The sequence below is a fragment of the Cebidichthys violaceus genome, unplaced genomic scaffold (genome assembly GCF_023349555.1).
Source record: "Cebidichthys violaceus isolate CVI_PGR_0920_01 unplaced genomic scaffold, fCebVio1.0.p SCAF_15, whole genome shotgun sequence".
NCBI classification, from domain to species: Eukaryota; Metazoa; Chordata; class Actinopteri; order Perciformes; family Stichaeidae; genus Cebidichthys; species Cebidichthys violaceus.
The window spans coordinates 7,724,135-7,746,673 of record NW_027176318.1 but is presented as its reverse complement, the minus strand read 5'-3'; the positions used below and the strand labels follow the sequence as shown (position 1 = coordinate 7,746,673).

Here is a 22,539-nt window from a genome sequence, read left to right as displayed (position 1 = left end):
CGATGAGACCTTGTGAGCGGCAAGAGGCACTTAGACACACTCTGCTCTAAACTGCAGCGCGCTGAATTCCTGTTCCTCCTGCCCATTCTTTATCACTCTTCCATCACTCTCTTTGTGTTTGTAGATCTCTTAGCTTTCATCTCAGACTGAGCCTTTGAAATATAATGCTCCTCTCTCTCTCTCTATCAGCCACACACACGCACACGCACGCACGCACACACACACACACACACACACACACACACACACACACACACACACACACACACACACACACACTTTTCCTCTTTTGTGCTTATATCCTGAGCTTATCCTAATAACTCATTCCCACTGACGGATATGATCCCGTATGTCTCTGTATTCTGTGTTTTCCCAATGTTCCTCAAAATGCAGAGGGCTATGAAATAAGGGTTTCAGAAGGTCTGTTTTCCTCTCTGTGTCTCTGTCTTTATTTCTCTCCTCTTTGTATCACGTCTTAAGCAGCTTCACTCATCTGTTTCTCCTTTTCTTTTCTTCTTCTATTCTCCATGCTCAGAAACACAAGGAGCGGGACAGGCACAAACCCAAACACAAGAAGATCTCCATGGACATGTCGCCCTCCCTCGTCCTTCCTAACATCTTGGTCCCGGACAAGGTGAGGGCGCTCCTTCACTCCTCACTCATTTTGTTTTGGTGAATTTTGACTGAGCTAGTTAAATATTACTTTTTTCCTCCACCTTGATGTACCTTTATTGCTCTTCTTCTGTATCGCTTACATATCCTGTCCTCCCGCTGACCTTTCTCCCATTTTTGGTCCTCCCTCTCTAAACCGGCATTGTTTTGATAATTTTCTCTTTCCTTGTTTCCGCTGCTTCTCATGGTTCCTGTCCTCCCTTGCCTTTCAACCATATTTTTTTCTTTATTCTCCCTCCCTTTTTTTTTTTTTTTCTCCATCTTCCTCCTCCAGACCTACAACAGCGGCAGCTCAGGGGGAGGAGCCGCCTCTCTGCCGGCGTCCTCGCAGAAGCGGCTGGACGACAGCGCCGCCCGCTTCACTACCGCGAACTTTCAAGAAGTGTCGTCCACTCTCTCCGGGGGTGGCTCCAAAGACGGCTTGGCCGCGGACGCCGGGAAGGCGACGTCCGAGGCGAAGAACAAGAAGAACAGCGGCGCGAGTCATACGGTGGGGCAGAGGGGGGGCCGCAAGTCTCTCACCTCTGCAGGGAAACCCCTCCCTTCTGCCGTGGTCACCATGGCAACCTCCTCCACATCTGCCTCCGCCTCCACTGGGCCTTTCCACCAAGGTGAATTAATGGCTACAAATGGTCCTGTATGTTAATTTCCCCCACAACTGGGAATTAAGCCTGCATTTATAAAAATGGAAACGCAATGACAAATCGCCTGGTGTTGCTGCCCTGCCCACCCACCAAAGAACTGAAAGTGCAGCACAATTGTAATCGCAGCAATGCTATTAAAATAAGAGTGTGAGTCATGTGTTGTGTGTGTGTGTGTGTGTGTGTGTGTGTGTGTGTGTGTGTGTGTGTGTGTGTGTGTGTGCGCTGTGTGTGCGCTGTGTGTGCGCTGTGTGTGCGCTGTGTGTGCGCTGTGTGTGCTGTGTCATTGGCTGGATTTTGGCCAGACACCAGACCTTTTTGTGTGGCCGTGATAACAGTGTTTCGTCTCGACTGGCCTCTGGCTCCTGTAATCGGGGGCCCTGTCTGGGAAAAGGCACAGAAAGAAGGAACATGTGGGGAGGTCAGGACCTGAAAGGAGTCAGAGCTCACACTGAGCTCCTGTGTTTTGTACTATCAGAACCTTGAAGCCCTTGTCAGGCGTGTGTGTGTGTGTGTGTGTGTGTGTGTGTGTGTGTGTGTGTGTGTGTGTGTGTGTGTGTGTGTGTGTGTGTGTGTGTGTGTGTGTGTGTGTGTGTGTGTGTGTGTGTGTGTGTGTGTGTGTGTGTTTTGAGTATCCATTCATTTGTGTGCTCTCAAGGCACTTCCTCTGGTACAAGGGAGGACGACATGACGAGGGAGGGCTGACTGCAGAGCAGATTAAATGCTTATTTTGGTTATGTTGTTTCTGCTCCTCACATGATAATGGAAAGGAGTCGTATGAAAACCTTTCCAGCTGTAATGTCTCCTCGCTTCTCTCCTGCTACTTGTCGTTTCCTTTCTATCTCCACTTCTGTGTCCCCTTTATTGTTTTCCTTTCTTTCCAGGCCTCCTGTTGACCAGTGCCAGCAAGACGCCCTCTGCCCCTTCGTCCTCAGACTTCCTAAGTTTCTCCGATTCATCGTTGCGTCCGGGGGGTGGGACTACCTTCTCCTCCCCGCCGTCTTTCAGCAGCTGCCTCGTGAAGCCGAGCTCGGAGGGCGGCGCCTCGGAGGGAACGACGACGCTCTTCGGCTCTCTGATGTCCGCCACTACGGCTTCTGCAGGTACCAGACGTTTATTTACGTCAATGGTCACTTAGCTTTAGTTAAGATATATTTATTAGGTTATTAGGTCAAGTGCTCCATTAGTTGTTTTTCGTCTCAATATTAAGGAAAATGTCTTTTAATTGTATAAGTAATCAGTAGATTCATTCATGAGTAGTAGTAATCGATGATTGCAGCCCTAATAAACTGATGACACAGGTTTTGCTTCCCTCTTGAAGTAGATTCTTTGATGACCAACAATCCACAACGGAGCACAAAGAGGCCGCAGGCTTTATACTTGCATATTCAGTTCTGCTTTCTTGTCATTTCAGTGGGCGGGAAGCTGTATGAGAATTCCCACAGTCACACAGCCAGCGAGACGACAAGCCTCGGTGGGTCCGCCGGCTACAAGCGGCCCCAACCCGCCAGCTCAGTGCCGGGGATCGGAGGAGCGGCGGCAGGGGGAGGGGATGACGGGGTGAAGAAGAAAAAGAAGGGCAACTGGCGAAACAGATTTGGACCTTGCTTCACCACAGATGTGAAACCTTCTGAGCCAGCCCCCTCCCTGACGCTCCCCACCTCCTCCACGGCCAACACCTCCTCCTCCTCATCCAGCGCCGCCCCCCCATCCTCCTCTTCATCATCGACGCTCACAGGCCGGCCGGGCTTGGTGTCCAGCAGTGGGTTAGGAGTGGGGGTGGGAGGAGGAGGAGGAGGAGGAGAGAGGGGGCTGGGGGTCATGGGTGTCAGCGGTGGGATACAGAACCTAAGGAATGGGAGTCTGCAGAGCAGCAGCAGCAGCTCCACAACCGCTGGGCCAGGTGAGGAAACAGTTAAAACACACACACACACACACACACACACACACACACACACACACACAACCACAACATTAATGAGACATCCCACAGATCTCTAGATGAGAAATACTCTCTCAGATCCATCTGTCTGTCAGTGTCAGCTGCTTTTAGGGAATTATCTTCACAGTTTTGCTTTAGCTAAACAAATGGCCAGAAATTAAATTGTTTTTGGCAGTTTAAATAAGGAAATGGGTTTAATTCATGTTCCGCGAGCCAATTACGTCCAGTTAGACAAAGAAGTTGTGGCCCGTTGCGTTTTCCATAGCGTCATCAAAATGAATAAAAGGGATGTGGCTGGTGTGTGGCATTGCTGTAGCAGTTGTTGTTCTCCAGCTCCTGACTTGCGGATCTTTCTCCTCACTCACCATGAAACGCTGATGTGTTGACCAGAAGATGTTTGTGCATCGCGTCAGTATTTACATTTCTTGTCTCAAACGGGAAGGATTTGACACACCTTTGTTATTGGGTTCCTTGTGTTCGCGGAAGTCAGAGTGCGGGTCTGTGTGCTGTTTGCTCACACACGTGGAAGCGGTCTGTATGTTTCTTTCATCGTGTTCTGTTGCTTGGCAACTGTCTTTATGCTTTGGAGTTCCCCTCTGCTGATGGAAATGGCTCAGCACAGCCCACACAGCCCACATCTCCCCTTTCTTCCAGAATTGCCACTCTTTTGTTTCTCTCTCTGCTGCCTCTCAGCTGCTGTCTGTTACCTGCTTATTCCTTAAATCCTCGTCTCACCTGTTGATGCTTTGCGCGGTGGAAGGTGTTTGTGTGTTTGCATAGTCCCCAAGTCAATGCATATATTGTGTATACGCACATGTGTACATGCTTATTAGTTCCCAATGAGGAAAATAGATGCTCCAATCAGGCCAATATCTATCACTGATCAGTTGGATCAGCTGATATAATACTAATTACCAATGTGTTCCTGTTCTTTATCATATTTACCAAAGAGACCTGTTTCTTTGTCTGTTACTGAGCTTGCTTTTATTTTGTCTGATTCCTAATATACTGTATTTTTCAGTTGTACTACTATCTTTAAAGGGATTTATTTCATGTTGGTAAATTGTTTGCCCTTAACCTTTATAAACTATAATACATATAAGATAGACTCTGTGCTAGCTGGATTGTAGCATCCATGGAATATATTAATCAGTAGTAATTATGTTGTTTTTCCTCATAGCAGTATAGTTCTTGAAGTATGAACTGATTGTACACTGATTGTGATCTAAACATGTGTTGCTTCGTATGGTAAACCAAAGCAGTAAAAGAGTAGTGTTACAGTCTTTGTCTGCTTGCAAGAGATTACGTTATTGTATAGTGCCATCATACCTTTTCTCCAGCCATTTTATAAATTCATCAATATCCCCATTTTAATGCGGTTGATTGTGAATTGACATCAAATGTATTAAAAAGCAACATATATATGCGTCAGGAAACATGTTGCATGTTATTAAACACGTAAATGTAGCAATTTGACATGAGGCTGTCTCACACGTTGAAATTATTGCAAAACCTCAAATTAATTGTTCCTAATAGCATAAGCACAAGTCATGTCGATCCATAAATATTGATATTCGGTGACGCCTTCAAAAGTGTGTTTAGTGGATGTTTTATATGCATAGCTTTTAGCATGAGTTGCTGAGTCAAACATGTGGACCAATGCTGTTTGCTTTAATATACTTGTTGTCAGCATTGGTGGTTCAGGATCATTTAGTTTGTGATTCCACCTTCATCTCTGTTCTTGGTGCTTGTGCTTTTCCCCAGAGCAGTGGCGGCATTTCTGACCACATCTGGTGTGTGTGTGTGTGTGTGTGTGTGTGTGTGTGTGTGTGTGTTCTTCTTCCTACTGTAAATATTTAGCTGAGGGTTAATGCAGGGCAGTAATGGGGAGGTTCTTGGCGTTTATCTGCCCCCCCCCCCCCCCCCCCCCTCCCCTCCATCCTGTCTGCTGACTTCACCGTGCTGATGGATAGATAGTTAGCCTGATAGATATGTGTTGAGGGTGGGGAGAGGCTGGGGGTTAGATTTTGGTTAGGTTAATGTTTGACGGCAGGGGGGTCACTGATGGGACGGATGAGCTGGTGGAGCGCGGTGGGATTTGTGTGTGGGGGAGGAAAGATGTTGGATGGACATGAATTTATTCAGACCAGCGGGAGTGTGTGTGTGTGTGTGTGTGTGTGTGTGTGTGTGTGTGTGAGAGTGTGTGTGTGTGTGTGTGTGTGTGTGTGTGAGAGAGAAGCAAAGAATAATAAGAGAGACGAGAGAGCATAAGACGCTTATTGCTGTTTATTTGTGTATTTATTTGCTAATTTTTCATATTTATTCTTTTGTGAAAGACTTCTTCAGCTTTAGTTTTTTTTTCCTCATCCATCCCAGTGAAATCCTCATTATCAGCAGCATGGTCTCGCTGCAAAACATGTGAGGGGAAGTTGTGAAAACCAGCTAAATATTTAGCGAACAGGAATTAATTTGAATTTGAATGCCAAATTAAAAATGTTGATAAAATATGAAACCCGTAGATTTCATTATTAGAAAGAATTAGTTGGAGATCAGATAAATTACATTTTCAAAATGTTCTGCTTCAATTTTTTGCAATTTTTTGTGGCAAAATTGTTTTGATTAGTATATTTAACAAGTGTGAGCACTGAGGTGGCTTGACCTTAAAAATAGTTTTTTTTCACCCAAAACAAAGACTCAACGCTTAAGAAAAACAAGACACACACACACACACACACACACACACACCCCCACCCACACACGCAGAAAACCTCAAACAACACATCTGATGAATTTTAGAAATACTGTTCTAAGAGGCAGCTCTTTCATGTACATTAGAATATGTGTGTTCCTCCTCAATAAACTACTATATGGTAAAAATATTTTCTGTTGACGTGACAGTAGTTCAGTTTGAATCCTTACTTTTAATGGGAGAAACTATTACATTTGGCTGTTTGCACAAAATGTATGTGCATTTGCCACCAACTGATAAAGCCTTATCATTTGGTGGCAAATCAACATACATTTTGTGATACACTCATACAGACAAACACACACACACACACACACACACACACACTTGCATTGACTGCACTGTGGCTCTGCTCCCTCTACACATTGCTGTGATGTTTAAATACATTTCTGGTTATCTTTGGTGATAGAAAATTCTCAGAATAATAAATCTTTCTGTTGCCATGAAGGTATTCAGTGTTTGTCTCCACATTCCATTTTTAAACATGATGAAATGACTGTCTGCAGTTAAAAAAAACAAGCCCCGGCTTTAGCATCGCACTGCTACAAAGATGGAAATGTTCCTCTAAAACGGAGTTCTGAGCGACTTGTAAATCCCAGCACTCATTTCAGCTGCTCGATAATGGAGTGTGATGTCATCCACTTGGTTTTTAGATTGGTGTTAACCCTGCTTAAATAGACGACATGGATTTCCTGTGGAGATTATACCAGCTTGAACTAATCAAGGTGGATATTTTTGAACGTGACAAATGTACTGGGCGGGAAAGGAACAGGAACAGGAAGGTCAGACGATGGAGGCAGTTGTGCTGCGGGGTCTTGATTTTATCGGTCACGCAGATAAAGTATATGTTTTTCAAGCTCAGACTTGTGTGTTAAGAGGTGTTTTGTTATCTCAGGGGAAGTTCTAATTCCCATCAAAAGCAGTAATCAAATGATAATCAATTTAAATAATCTATGCAATATGTGAAAATGAATGACAATATACACGTCCACAATAGAAGTTTCTCAACAACTATAATATATATTTTCAGTTTATTTAATTTGTTTTAAAAAAAAAACTTTTATTTGTAAGGGTTGTAGATTTTTTTGTGGAGCCTGTCAGTCTGCTTTTCAGCTAAAACCTCAGACTCAGTTGGAGCAAATTGATTTTCATCTGTAAATGACAAGATTAAGAATAAAAGAGTGATTAAAAGTAGAGTAGTTCAAATTGACATTCATAAACCAATTTGCATAATTGTTTAGAAATGGCATTAAGGTTTTAACTTCAACCGTCATTTCCCGCTTGCATGACTTGCTGTTAAGTTTGGTTGTCTAAGAAAAGAAAAGAAATACAAATATTTAATTAATTTTAATTCAAACATTCCTTGCGGAGCATACAGCATGAATGATTTACAAATGGCGTTCAATTACGTGACATATTGAATACTTATATTCTCACATCATAAAGTCAATATGAATTAATATAAACCTGTATTTCCCCTCGTTACTGGCTCTGTTTTTGCACCATCTCTTTGTGTGTAGCTCATTTGATCAATGGCACGAGCTAAACTCCAACAAACTGTTGGTTTGGCCTCTAATCCAGCTGCTGGAAATCTTGCAGGAGCTCGTGCCCCCTGAGTCATGGCTGCCCTGCTTTGGGTATCAATTTTTCTGGTGCATATTACAAAGCGTTATAAATAGTATGTAGGCCCATCCAGTGTTCCTATATCTCTCTCTCTCGCTCTCTCTCGCTCCCTCCACCCCTCCCCTCCTGGCACAAAGATCTCTTGTTCCCCAAGTGAATGTGTGCTGCCCTGAGCCATTCAGGCTTTTGTGGGGCTGAGGGGCCCTGTCCCCCCCCCTCCCCTCTCTCCTCTGCTGGGGTCAAAGGGGGCAGGGGCCGGGCTTATCCCTGGTTAGTGGGCGAACACAGGGGTGTGTGAGGGGGAGGGAGGGGGAGCAAAGAGATAAGAGAATGCTTATGGGTGTGTGAAAATGGAGCAAAATGTTTAGAATACAATATTCAGGATTTTTAATAAAATGTGTTTTATCTGAATTAGTACGAATAATACATATGAAGAGAAAGTGATTAATGTTCCTCCTGTCTTTATTTTTAAGCTCAATGTGAATGATTTGAGTCGTGTGTATTTACAGTATGTACGCTTGAACTTGAGTTTGTTATAATTGATGGAGTTTTTACAATCATAAACCAAATTATCTGACCCCATACTCGGGCCCACGTACTTGATTTTGTATTGGTTAAAGTCAGCAGATCTGTACTTTTTTTTAAAGTATAATTTTAGATGTTCCCTTATCTCAGTAAATGATTCATCCTCTAACACGGTAATTGATCTCTTTCTAGCTAGCAGGCACAACACTAGCACCCTAAAACTGAAATGACTAAATGGAAATCAGCCATCGTTGTTTTTATTATTTACACAAGTAATAAATATAGTTACTTTCCACATCATTGTTTTATGTTATTATTTCTCTATAGTATTCAATGAAGATAACGCTGTTAATGTCTGTTGTCTCTGATTCCTCCACAGGTGTTTTCTCTGGTACCGATGGGTCGTCGACGGGGACTGGAGTCGTCGCCGGTTGCGGAGCCGGCTCTGAGTTGTCACAGCAACAGCAGCCCACACCTTCACTAGCCCCTCCCTCTCCATTCACTGCCACCGCCCCCCTAACCAGCACAGCCTCGACACACGTGAGTCCAAACACTTAAACTGTGCTAAACAACTCTAAATGCCCCATGAAAATACATGCTCATTAAACACACCACTCTTTTTCTTTCTCTCTCTCTCACTCACACACACACACACACACACACACACACACACACACTCACACTCACACTCTTCGTTCAGCACCCTCTACATCTATCAATTCATCCGCATCTCTCGCATCTTTGAGCTGAAGTGCAGATAAACTGTGGGAAGACAAATAAACCAAAGCACACTAATTAAATGTCTTTCGCACCAAATCTCTCAGCGCTATTATTAATCCGCTGCATGTTAATTGTGTGTGAACTGTTTGTGTCCTGGCCTTGTATGGATTGTGTTTTATTCTCAGCGAGTTATTTAGTGGCTGATTTTATACGGTGGACCTGTAGAAGGTCTTACAAGTTTATTCAAAGCACAAAAAAATATATCTTTTTATCTTTTGTCTCTAAACATTTCATTGAAACGTCTGTGATTCTCCTGCATTATTAAATTCAATTAAAAAAATTAATTAAATGAATTTTAAACATTCCCCTGCTAAACCGTTACTTCAACCTTGATGTTGAAGTTACAGTTAAGCAGGTTTATCTTGATCAAAATAAATTATGGGGATTTTCAGAGAGAAGGATGCAACTGTTTTGCTTTTTCTCGAAGTGTTATTGTTTTTTTTTGTGTGTCCCATTGGTTTAAATACGCTGATATGTAAAAGTGAGAGCATAGACTCTAATTCAATCAGCTCAACCCCCCTCCAGTAATCGCTGTCCCATCTCCCAAAAAGAAAAAGGAAACTCATCTTCAATCACTGACCCCAGTGTCCATCTTTTCAAAACCTCCCCAAAGACCATGCTCTGTCTCTGTCCACCCAACTCCATTTTTCTCCTGTGTCCACTTACCACTTCTCTTTCTTCCTTCCTTCCTTCCTTCCTCTCTCTCTCTTTCACACACACTTTCTCTCACCCGCGACCTTCCTTCTCTCTGTCCCCATCCCATTTCTCTTTTTCCTCCCTCCGTTGTCCTGTGATGTAATGACATCTGACAAGCACCACAGTAGGGATGGAGGGATAGATGGAGGGAGGGATCGGGGCAAGTGTGTGTGTGTGTGTGTGTGTGTGTGTGTGTGTGTGTGTGTGTGTGTGTGTGTGTGTGTGTGTGTGTGTGTGTGTGTGTGTGTTGATGGGGGGGTATTGCACTCATGCCTTGAATTGGCTGGCCTGGCCTTCATCTTGCCCCGCTCCTCTCTGTTCGGCACATATTATAGAGGACGAGAGGCCCACGGAAGCACAGGATATCATGCCTGTTTGCAGCATGTATAGTTGAGTTTGGACTGTAGCTGTGTTTGTTTGTGAGAGTGTGAGAGATATAGAGAGCAGCCAGAGGGAGAAAGACTTTAATAGAGAAAGACATATTTCTTTTTCTTCCTGTAGCTGCTTTAATTGTGATGCACGCATCTGGACATCTGAGACACACACACCTTCCGAAATTACGCAACTAGAAGGACGCCAATAGGCCTCCTTCAGTGTGTGTGTGTGTGTGTGTGTGTGTGTGTGTGTGTGTGTGTGTGTGTGTGTGTGTGTGTGTGTGTGTGTGTGTGTGTGTGTGTGTGTGTGTGTGTGTGTGTGTGTGTGTGTGTGTGAGAGAGAGAGAGAGAGAGAGAGAGAGAGAGAGAGAGAGAGAGAGAGAGAGAGAGAGAGAGAGAGAGAGAGAGAGAGAGAGAGAGAGAGAGAGAGAGAGAGAGAGACCATTTGCTATTTTCAGTCGGCTAGCAGTCTCTCGGCCTACTGTTATTGGCTATCAGCCCAGGACAGAGAAAGGGAGTGCGAGAGAGACTTTGAATGAAAAATGAATGAAAATGAATGTTGATGGGAAAGGGGGCCGGATTATGGCAGCAAAGGATGGGGGAGGAGGGGAGTGGAAAGGGTGGGAGAAAGGACGGAGGGTACAGGTTCTTTCTTTGATTTTAACTTTTAACAGTGACAAGAATTTCCAGGATGTTTTCCAAATTTGTATTTTTTCAGACATACCACTTCCATGAATTTGTAATAGGAGATGATGGCATTCTAGTTTCTGCACCCTAACTCTCAGCAAATGGATCGGAATTACTTTACATTCAATGGACACCACGCAAAAGCAGGCAAAGCTTCACAAATGCAGGATTTGGATGTGCACACTGAAGCTTTGTTTTTTATACATTTAGATGTTTAGGTTAGTGATTTTTCAGATTGTTCTGTTTCCTGCACATTCGCAAAAACTCTTTTTCTTTGTTTTAGTGCTGAACTCTATTTGCTCAAAGTGTAGGAAACCAGACTATTAAAGCTCTTAAACTATGTCCCATCAATTAATTATAAATAGTGTTTCAACACAAAATAATAACGTTTTCTTCTGTCACTTAAAAAAAAAATCTCATTATGCTTTTTAGCTTGACAATAAAAATGACAGAGCTCCTGGAACTTCCAAACAAATTCTGGTAGAGTAACTAACCAGTGACTGAAAAAGTTTTTTGTTGTGTCCTTTACTTTGGTTGTAGCTTTTTAACCAAAACAGTCAGCCATTTTGTTCTTTTAGATAACCCGATTCCCTTCCTGATGCTCCACCCTCTCTCTCCTCCGTCTTACCCCACCCGTCACTCCACGGTCCTTATTTGGGAAATGCCTTAATTGGATTAAACTCTCTGCATCAGAAACACTTTGTCAGTATGTCAGCGTACTGTCGGGGTGTCGAGGCACTCTGAGCCCCGTATGCATGTGTGTGTTGGTAACAGAATAATGAGCCGTGGATCCATAATTTATCCATGTTTATTTTTTTGGTGATGTTGTCAAATCCACGTTCAGATCAAATGTTTTTTTTCTCCATTCAAATAAGCTTCAATGGCATGAAATGATGCGTAGATGCTTTGTGACAACGCGGAATCAATAGTGAATATCAGAGAATTTAAATTCTCAAACCATTGATTCATCAGATTGACTCTGATTGTTTAATAACATGCTAGTCACACAAAAATGTAATACAAATAAAGTGAACACTCGTGACTCATCGGTACTGTAGAATACACACCAAAGAAACACCTGTTACTATGCAACATGAGATTTAAATATCCGTTTACTAACAAAGATTCCCCACTCATCAGAGATGATATTGCTTTGCTGATGGTCAAGAATGACTGCTTATTTTTTTTAATAAATGTATAGGGCTAAAACAATGGACATAAAGACAGCAGAAAATTAATCATCACCACTTTTGATAATCAACTAATTAGTCATTTTCAAGCATTAACACCAAAACTCTGGTCTCAGCCTGTGAGAATGTTCTTTTTTATCTGTTTCTATCATTATCAATTTTTTATTAATTTGCGTTTGGCACCGGAAATTTTTTATTTTTTTTTGTGATATTCTATACATTTAACTATAATTGAAAAATCAAGAAAATAATTGTCAGATAAATCCATAATGATATATGAGTCATTAAAATAAGAATTCATCAAAGTAATCATAAATTGTAGCTCTAAAATATTTTTTAACTGCATATGAATATTTCCACTATTTTATCAAAGCAGTTTAACACTTGAGGCATTGCTTGATGTTCATTTCTCGAGGTTTAAAAAGTTCTCGATAGCCATGCAGTTAAGACCTTATTGTGGGGAACATGTGGCACATGTCGTACTCCTCACTCCTCCCTTGTTTCCTATACGTCTCTAAACTATCAATTGTTCAATAAATGCACACAAAAAATAAATACAATTTCAATTCTCCATCTACAGGGGAGTGCTCTGCCAGGGTCCGTCTTCAACCTCGCTCCCTCCCACATGTTTGGCAACAGGCTGAATCCCAACTCGGCCATGGCGGCACTCATCGCCCAGTCCGAGGCCTCACCAGCAGGTACGGCAAAATGGTGTGTGTGTGTGAGTGAGAGAGATAATGGATAGGTCACGCCCCCTCGGTCCCACAGAGAGGTCAAGGGTCGGCACTCGTGATATTTTCAAGCTCCTCCCACTCAGCTCCAGTTACATGCTGAGATTGTTCCCCCTCTCTCACCCGTCCTCTCTTTCACACTAACAAATACAGCACATGGGCACACACACACACACACACACACACACACACACACACATATCTATATATATATATATATATATATATATATATATGCGTAACATCGAACTGTGCTCTAAGCTGTGGCCAGTGTAAAAGAGGAGGATTGTGCTCAGGAGGAGTAGAGAAAGCCAGTAGCTGCCTTCAGGAGCTCCTGTGGTAGAAAATAGATGGTTTGTCGTCTGCCCGGTGCAGAAGAGCTGATGAAGGAGTAAGACGTGGCTTTAGTAATCAGAGTAGCCACTTCCTGATACAAGACATCTGGTTGAACAGAGAGAAGAGAAGAAAGAGTAAAGACGGGAGAGAAGGAGAGAGTTAAGAAAGAGGAGGAGGAAGGTAGGTAGTTCCTGCTGCCGGTCAGCAGTCATCAGAGCCAGATCCACCCTGACCTGCAGGTCAACTCACTAATCAGGCTGAATGACAGGGGGCCACGGGCGGTGTGTGCGTGTGTGCTTGTGTGCTTGTGTGCTTGTGTGCTTGTGTGCGTGTGTGTGTGTGTGTGTGTGTGTGTGTGTGTGTGTGTGTGTGTGTGTGTGTGTGTGTGTGTGTGCGCGTGTGAGACAGATGGAGACTAGGCAGGTTCTGTGTGTCTACGCAAGCAAGCTTTGTGTAAATCCTAAAAAATTAATTGTTACACCTAAGAAACAACAAAAATAAATCAGATAAATGTGTTTGGTTTAATTAAATAAAAAGTCCAATTTTAGATTTGTGTTAGCAATTATCAGTGAATCTGCCAATTACATCCCCAGATTCCAGGTTGCCCTCTTCAAATGTCTTGTCTGAAAGTAAAACAGTCTAAAAGCCAAAGATAGTCACGCATTCAAAGATTCAAGGATCACTTATTTTCATAATGCAACACGGGGATGCACAACAAAATATAGTCGTAGCCCATTTTCAACACAGGAAAAGCATGCCAAACAATTTACAGTGATTATAAAACAGTAAAAAGCATCAAACATTTCTCACATTTGAGATGCTGAAACCAGAGAATTCTTTTGCTTGAATATTGACAAATGATTGATTTATTATCCCAATGATGGACTATTATATTAGTTGACTAATTTAATCTCTAGTCATTAATGAAAATCATTGCTATACATCCCCTCTTTTCTCACGGTGAAGTTTATGCACACAGTCGTGTACAGCACGTGTGTACGGCTACACAAGCGTGAAGTTGTGTTTGTGCACTAGTAAGGGTCATGTGAGCACAAACGTGCAAGGTGTGCGTGTGTTTGTATGCATGTAGCCTGTTTACTTTGGCAGCCGCTTTTCTTTGCTTTTGAGTGTCTGGAGGGAGGTGCCAGGACGGAGAGGGTTATGAGAGAAAGGACTTGAAAAAGGAGGCGAGCGAGGGACTAGAGTGGTGACCCGGCGAGGGTAAAAGCTGGGATTGACTGTCTTAAGTAGAGGGGAGTTTGTGCGAGTGTGTAAATGCAAAAGTGTGTGTTTGCGTGTGTGTGCATGTGCGATTCATTACTCTCACTGAGGAAAATGAAAAGAAGCGTCTGGCTAGGGGCCCAGAGGGAGGAGGTAGGGACTCTTACAGAAGGTAGAGAGTGTGTGTGTGTGTGTGTGTGTGTGTGTGTGTGTGTGTGTGTGTGTGTGTGTGTGTGTGTGTGTGTGTGTGTGTGTGTGTGTGTGTGTGTGTGTGTGAGACAAAGTTGTGGAGGTTGCAGAGCCACACGTATTACAATTCGTCTACACTACGCCAACTACAATTGATTATGCAAGTTGTTTTTTTCTTTGTTTTGGCAGTCAGCCGGCATTTTTCTCATCCAAAACATTGAGTCTCCAGCGTGGATAAATCTGAAAACTACCTCAATGACTTTTATTGTGGACAGGGAGAATGGCGCTTGTGGAAACGTATGTACTGTAAGCTTGGTCAGCGGCTGAATTGGACCTCCTGTTAGACCTCTTATCAAAGCGTTACAGAGCTCGCACTAAAAGGAATCCAAAATGACATATTTGGGATTCGGGAGCGGTAGTGCTGTGTAAATGTACTGACAACACTAAATCCAGATATAGAGCGTATGGAAATCAATTGTATTAAACCACATGTTACAGCTGCAGTCATCTTCATAGGGCTCATAAAACAATGTTATATTTTGATGTTTTGTGATGTTAGAAAGGCCCTTAGAGATCACTTATTTTAAAATGTGATTTGCAATTGTGCAGGAAGTGCTGTTGGCCTGGTTAACGGGTAATATTTATAAAGCACAATGACATGACTGCTTTCTGCTCGTCCTGTTATTTGACAGCAGTAACAGGAAAATAAAACTATCATATTGTGAGTATGCACAGTATAGAGAGCACGAGGGCACACAACGCTCTGCTGAGTTAACCAGGCGGTTGGTCTCACTCCTGCTGTTTTCCTATTGTTCAGGTGTTTAAAGTATGGACAGAGAACTTTACCAAAAAGACCTGAAATTGTTAAATATGGATGCAATTTGTTTTCACATATAAAGTGCTTTCAACTTTAGCTGGCTTGTTGTGGGCTTGGTCTTGGATGTACAATTGATTTTTGTGTGTGTGTGTGTGTGTGTGTGTGTGTGTGTGTGTGTGTGTGTGTGTGTGTGTGTGTGTGTGTGTGTGTGTGTGTGTGTAGATCAGGAGGTGGGAGATGGCAGCAGCGGCGTCGGAGCTCAGGGCTTCTCCATAAGAGCTTCTCCAAAGACCACCCCGCGGTGAGTATACACACACACACACACACACACACACACAGATGCTCCCCCCCCCACCCATCCCTCGCCATTTACATTCCTCACTGCCCCCCCCCCTCCTCCTCCTTCACCCATCCCCCTCTCTGCTTTTTCCCTCCGCTGGCCCCTCGTCTCCTCTCTCTTCCTCTCACTCCTCACACACACACATGCACAATCTCCCTTTCGCTCTCACCCCTACAGGCAATTCTCGCTCTCTCAGCCAACGATAACTTGTGTTTTTGAAAGGGGTAACCATCCTTCAACTCCAGTTAGAATTTTTTTTCTTTTCTTGGGTTTAATCACACATGGAGACAGTCTGATGATTTTCTGCATCTCCTTCTTTTGGGAGTATTTCAATGGATCTCTCAGGATGGGAATATTGATGATACAAATCCATTTTTTCTTGTTTCTACTTCTTTGTGGGATGGATAATTTCACTTGATGAGGTTGGTTCTAATTAGCATAATTCTGGTAATTTATTTCTAACACTGCACCTGTAATATTTCACATCTTATATTTGGGAAACATAATCTATGTTTGTGGAAAAGGGTTGCATTTAATTTTAAAAGAAAATATTGTAATAGAAGAATATGGTGTCAGAGAAAATGACTTTTTGAATACCTTAAGTAATATGTAGTTAAACAATTTAGTGTATTAATATGAATATAGCGGACACATTTTTTTTTGCTTTCCACGTGGATAATACTGACATTTACACTCAAAATGTGAGTGTATTTAAGTTTGCGGTGTGATTCAAAAGTGGATAAATCTTGCCTTTACGTTGGTTTTTTCTCCCCCCCACATTAAGCTCCTCGTCTCCCTTCTACTCTCTCCTGCTGTCCCTCATTTCCCCTCTTTCACACTCAACAGATTGTCTCAGCACACACACACACACACACACACACACACACACACACACACACACACACACACACAACAAAGATTTATCGCATCAAGACAGTCCACTTCCTTCTGTCTGTCTCTCTCTCACATGTCCTCTTCCTCTCTCTCTCTCTCTCTCTCTCTCTCTCTCTCTCTCTCTCTCTCTCTCTCTCTCTCTCTCTCTCACCCACAGACAGAAAGCCTGGCCCCTTTTCATTAGAGGCCACTGTAACAACAAATTGATGTAGTTTTATAGCCAGCAGTGTCTATGTTTGTCTGACGTTTATGTTGGGTCGTTAATCTCCCCATTGACCTCTCTATCTCTCCCTTTCTATCTATGCTCTCTCTCTCTCTCTCTCTCTCTCTCTCTCTCTCTCTCTCTCTCTCTCTCTCTCTCTCTCCTCTCTCTCTCTCTCTCTCTCTCTCTCTCGTCATTCAGCTCTCCCATTGGTGGCCTGCAGATCCGCTATGACTCCTCGGGGTCGTTGCCGGGGCCGGGGCTTGGGTTGCTAGGGGCGGGGGGAGGCGGCGGGGAGACGCTGCCCCCGGTGGCCACCAGCATCGAGCAGCTCCTGGAGAGGCAGTGGAACGAAGGGCAGAGCTTCCTGCTGCAGCAGGGAGCGCAGGGAGATGGTGAGAACACACACACACACACACACACACACACACACACACACACACACACACACACACACACAGAGGGATGGGTATCATTTGAGGTAATGTAATTGTAGTGTTGATCAGTTTATCTGTTATTGTCAATTACATTTTCCCATCTGAACATCCCTTCAGGGATCTAAAAAGTGTAAAAAAATAAAAAGGGAATGAGGCCTAGTTGTCGTCCTTCATTTGGACTTTAGGTTTAAGTTCCTGTGTGCGCTCACTGAGTTGTCCTTGTCGCTGAGTCTGCACGGCCACCAGGGTCCCTATTCTGTCGCTGATCTTGACCTCTAACCTCCCTTTGGAGTGCCTCTGACCATCAGTCACTGGGTATTTGAACGAAGTAGTGTGGAGGCTGAGCAGAGTTGCATGGTTTTGTCTTAAGGAAGCATCCGCCTTTCAGAAAGTCAAGAGTATCTGTGTTCTTTCTTGTGAAAAGATCAGCTCCTTCCCAAAAGTATAAAACATCACATCTGAAATAAAGTTTGAAAAGCCTGCGACAGGATGACTTTTATTATTTCAAAGTTGGATATACATTTTCTCTCACACAGAGAGACAACAGTACATCATCTGTCTCTCCGTCTCTTTCAGTGCTGGGCATGTTGAAGTCCCTCCACCAGCTGCAGGAGGAGAACAGGAGGCTGGAGGAGCAGATTAAAACTCTGACCATGAAGAAAGAGAGACTGCAGCTTCTCAGCGCTCAGCTATCAGTGCCTTTCACCTCCAGCATGGGATCCTCTGGTACACACACACACACACACACACACACACACACACACACAGACAGATACTAGAACTGAATCAGTTAGTCAGTTAATCCATTAGTTGATTGAGAGAATACAATCCTACATCTTTGATAACTGAGTAATCATTACAGTTTAATTCGGCACAATGGCAAATATTTTCTGGCTGCAGCTTCCCAAATGGGAAGATTTTTCAAATACTCTACAATATAAGACATTTTATGACATCACCCTGGGTGTCCTGCATTATTTTCAGCAGTTAATGATGAAAACATAATCAGCAGAACTTGTGTTTCAGATATGAAAGGCCATCTGGGAGCCACTGACTCATCGTTACCTGTGGCAGCTCAGGTAAGAACAAACACCCAGCACAGTCAGTTTGAATCGTTTACATCACCACAAAGTCAAGCACTACGATACAGTAGAGCAGTGACACATCATTAATGTAATAATAGAATAATTAAGTAAGGTTCAGTAAAAGGAGCATCAGGCGTTCAAGTTTAGTTATGTGAGGTAATGTCATGCTTTTACACCTCATTACACGGTGAATTAGATGAACTACATTTGTGATTAATTATATCATCGTTGATGGTGTTTCTCTCTCTCTCTCTCTCTCAGGACGGTGCGTCATGTGGTGGCCACAGCAGTAGTGGCTCCACCTCATCTCTCTCCACCCCTCCCTCCGTCTCCCAGAGCCCGCCGCAGCTGAACGGAGTCGCTGCCGTGGGATCAGCCCCATCCCGGCCGGGCGGGGTGGCGGGGCTGATGGGTGCTCTGGGCGCAGGCGGTGCGCTGGGCATGGCGGGAATCGCCGGGGCGCTGAACGGGGTGATCCAGACACCGGGGGGCACCTGCAGCCCCCACGCACACACTACAGGAGCAGCTATGGGCATCACGTTGCCCCTCAATAATGGGTATGTCTGATGGCTGCTTTATTAATAGATTTATTAATTAATAAAAAACACAGGAGAAGTTAACGAAACTGAATGACAGGAGCAAGTACAAAGGTATGCTCAATAATTCTACATGGTGTGTCTGGCGGCAGACGTGTAAGATGTTTGAATGTGAGCTTTATTGCGTCCTCTCCTTGTTTTTTCCTTTTGCTTGCGTGTTGGATTCTTGCAGCCCAACAACTAATAAGAGCAGGTGAGACAGAAGTCTGTTTAGCATCACAACTATCTGTAGCGCTGTTTCCTTCAGGTCCCTGAAGTCTGTCACAAGAGATTGTTGTCGCATGTTTTCTGTAGTTATGTGAATTCCTATACTGTATATATACAATTATTTGCTTTTTTGGCAACTGAAATTGACATTTAAGATACATTTTCTTCATTTTTAAATAGTAATTCATGTAAAATACTCCTTCAGTATCCAGTTAATGAGCTGTGATATTTGTCATATGTATGTGGCATTCAGCAGCTCTGGTGATGATTTGAAAGTGTGTGTTCAGATGTATTGTGTTCAGTGCGTTTGTCTCACTGCGAGTTGTGTCTTTGCCTCGTCAGCGCTGCGCGGCTCGGCCTGCTCTCTGAGCAGCACAGACTCCTGCAGCAGCATCAGCTCCAGCAGCTGCTGTCCTCACAGCCTTCAGCGGTACAACACGCACACACACACACACACACACACACACACACACACACACACACACACACACACACACACACGCGCACTGGCAGGCTTGTAACTACTCACTGCCATCACCAGTATCACACAGTAAACACACAAAGACACTGGGCTACAATTTTCCTTTGGACAATGCTTAAATCACCAGGCTTATTAACTCTTCGTTTTTCTTTATTCCCTCCACTGCTCACCCCACTTTCCTTTATGTTCATTTTGTATTTTGTCCTTCTTATCCAACTCTCATTTCCCTTTATTGTCTAAAACTTTCACTTTATCCATATTTTTTTCTCCTACATTTTCCTCTGGCTCTCTCCATTTCCCCCTTATTTCATCCCCTCCTCCCTTTGCTTCCCCCCCCCCTCTTTCTCTCTCTCCCAGGAGCAGCAGCAGGTGTTGCTCTACCAACTGATGCAGCAGCAGCAGGACCTCCAGCAGCTGCAATCCCTCTCCTCCTCTGCCCAGATTCCCTCCATCCCGCTCTCCTGCCCTCAGCTGCCCATCAGCAACCTGCTGCCCAGCGCCCAGGGCCAAGGCGCCATCACCGCCAACCCCTTCCTGGCAATGCAGCACGCACATGCTGACACACACGCCTCGGGGCCACAGAAGCCGCGGCTAGCCGAGAAGGCCGTGGGCGTCGCAGGGCAAGAGAAGACATGACGGCAGATGCCCTTTATGTTTTGGTTGTCAATGTTTTTGTTTTGTTTTTCTGAATAAATATGCAGAGTCTTCAGGAGATCGGCCTGTTGGTCAACTTTGTGGTTCAGTGATGAGAGCCAGTCACGAGCTGACTGTAGTTGACCGTGTCAGGTTTATTTTGCTACTTTTTTCAGGTTACAGTCTTAACATTTTGTCTTCATTTGTACTATTTATGTCCATCCAATTTTAGATTATTTTTTTTTTACTTTTTATCTTTAGTGCTGCTTCAGGTTCTTATTTTGTCACTGTTGAGATAATGATTTTCATATGATATCACTGGTAGCAACTTAGCGAGTGAGTAAATAAGCACATGGTGTGTTTGATCTCTTCTCAACAGGGGAGTTGACAAACGGGTCAGCCTTTATCTTCAATGAGTTTCTCTTCATATTTTCTTCTCTAATCTCATCTTCACATTTCTTCTTTCTCTTTTTGCTGTGTTGTGGTTTTAGTTGGGTTTTTTGCATCATTTCCTCTCTTTTCCTTTGTCTCCTTATTTTCTCTCTGCTTCTCCATCCTCCACACTAGCAACCATCTCGGTCTGGTCTCTCTGCTGTCTCACTCTCTCAGGGGCCTCAGCTCACAAGCTAGCACATACACAGAAATAAAAAAAAATAATACATGTATGTAAAAAAGAAACGATTCCCCACCACAGGACTTAACAGTAGCAGATGTATGTTTGACATCTGTCTCGCAGCGATCCCGAGGGGAATATTGGGTGAGAGGCTTGTGAAAATATCCCACATGTTCTCGCCGTTGCCTCTGTCCTCTTTGTCTTTTCACTGTTTGTGTAGATCCATTAACGTCAGTGAGCCAAGCCTCATGCAGTCACCGCAGAAGCCTTGCTTTTGACTGTCTCTTCTCTGGGCCAGATACAGGCGGCTCACTCAGGGAAGTGAAATGTAAAAAGGAAGAAGAAAAAAAAATCTAATATTAGCAAGCTGAATGTTCAGATGGATGAATTAATCCACACGGCACAGACTCACAAAGAGATATTATGCAGTTGGTTGTCAGTGCGTGGAAGTCGTTACATTTCATCTTCCTGATTGAGCCCCCTGCTGCACCTACCTCTCCAGCAGGACCAGCCTATCAGGACCTAAACGGGCCGACGGCAGCGGCCGCTGCAAACCCACAACCATGAGGACTGGCCAATCAGGGTCCAAACCCCAAGTGCCTGAGGCCAAGGTGGGAAGGTGGGATTCGTTTCCTTTTACCTGTGTCCCTGTCACTCAGCCCGATTCCTCACAATGCTACTGGTAATTACGCTGCGTTGCTAAAGCAACAGATTACAAAAGGACTTAATGTAATGTCAGGCTGGATGTGCAGTCTTTTTAATAAAACCAGGAAATATTCTGCTGCATTCTCTAATATCGAAGCCAACTTTGTATTGTGCTTTTTATTTATTGGGAGTTTTTGTGTGATGGGAATAAGATGATATATTTTAACAGCCTGCTGGTGTTGCAACTTAACATAATTTTGTACTACTGTGTAAAGTTTTGTTTGTATTTTGTTTTCTTTTCCCCTCATACAGTCAAATCTTGCTGTAAACCCGTTTAATGACTTCTATTCTGTGTTGTGTTTTAAAAGCTAGAAGCTACTTGCTGATTGGGGAGGGGGTGTGGTTGTATATAGCTGTAGGAGGGAGGAAGTGTGTCACGGGGGAGTTCAGTGGCACAGTTTTTACCTCGTTAAGTGTACATAAACCTTTCTCATTGGCCGTTGGTGTACATAAGTGATTGTGATTAGCTGTGCTGGTGTGAAGGAAAGCCAATGAAGCCTCAATTTGTGTGTGTGAATCTTTAGGACCAGACAAAAAAAAAAAGGTTGACAGTGACTGGACACACAAAGTATTAATTTATTTTTATATGTGCAGGGACATTGTGTTTCTTTTTTAAGTTTTGCACCATTTTCTTGATGAGAAGTCATTTTATACTCTGCACCGTGTTTTCATCTGTGCACACATTTGTTTGGATACATTTTGTACAAGTGGAAAAAATGGAGAGGGGGGGATCTGACATTGTATTTCAAAACACCAAAATAAAGAAACACTATGGATAAAGTAACCGGAGCAGTCTGTCTTTGTATCAAGGAGATTTTTTCATTTAAACCTGAATTAATACTAAATATGCTGATGCATTAAATATTTTTTTTAATTTGCGATTCTCTATTTAATATATATAAATGTTTTTTTTAATTTAAAAAAAAATATAATGCATATTCTTTTTTCAAAACAAGTTTGTTGCTGACACAAAGTTAGTTTATTAATGTTGAATGCATTGAATATACAGAACATTCATTTTATCTTGTTTTTGTTTATTTGACAAGAGACAAAGGAAAAATGGCAAATGAGCCAAAGTTTCTTATTTCATCCGTCTAGATGTTTACAAGGATCCCTAAAATTATTTTAAAGTTAATGTATACAACATATTAAATATGCACAAAATAGAACAGT

At 43.2% G+C, this 22,539-nt stretch overlaps 1 protein-coding gene across 4 annotated transcripts in view; it reads left to right on the top strand.

The window, feature by feature from the left end:
* The window catches only part of mllt10 (MLLT10 histone lysine methyltransferase DOT1L cofactor), a 41,909-nt gene extending 19,759 nt beyond the window's left edge, over positions 1–22,150 (top strand). For 3 of the 4 annotated variants that reach the window (XM_068709765.1, XM_068709764.1, XM_068709766.1), the window contains 13 exons: positions 536–634; positions 947–1,283; positions 2,198–2,416; positions 2,728–3,216; positions 8,532–8,692; positions 12,460–12,577; positions 15,396–15,474; positions 16,811–17,004; positions 17,623–17,772; positions 18,073–18,125; positions 18,393–18,688; positions 19,277–19,364; positions 19,773–22,150. In XM_068709765.1, coding sequence (XP_068565866.1) covers positions 536–634; positions 947–1,283; positions 2,198–2,416; positions 2,728–3,216; positions 8,532–8,692; positions 12,460–12,577; positions 15,396–15,474; positions 16,811–17,004; positions 17,623–17,772; positions 18,073–18,125; positions 18,393–18,688; positions 19,277–19,364; positions 19,773–20,051 — 2,562 coding nt within the window. In that variant the 3' untranslated portion in view covers positions 20,052–22,150. The other variant, XM_068709767.1, reaches the window with a different exon arrangement.
* The last annotated feature ends 389 nt before the right edge of the window (positions 22,151–22,539 follow it).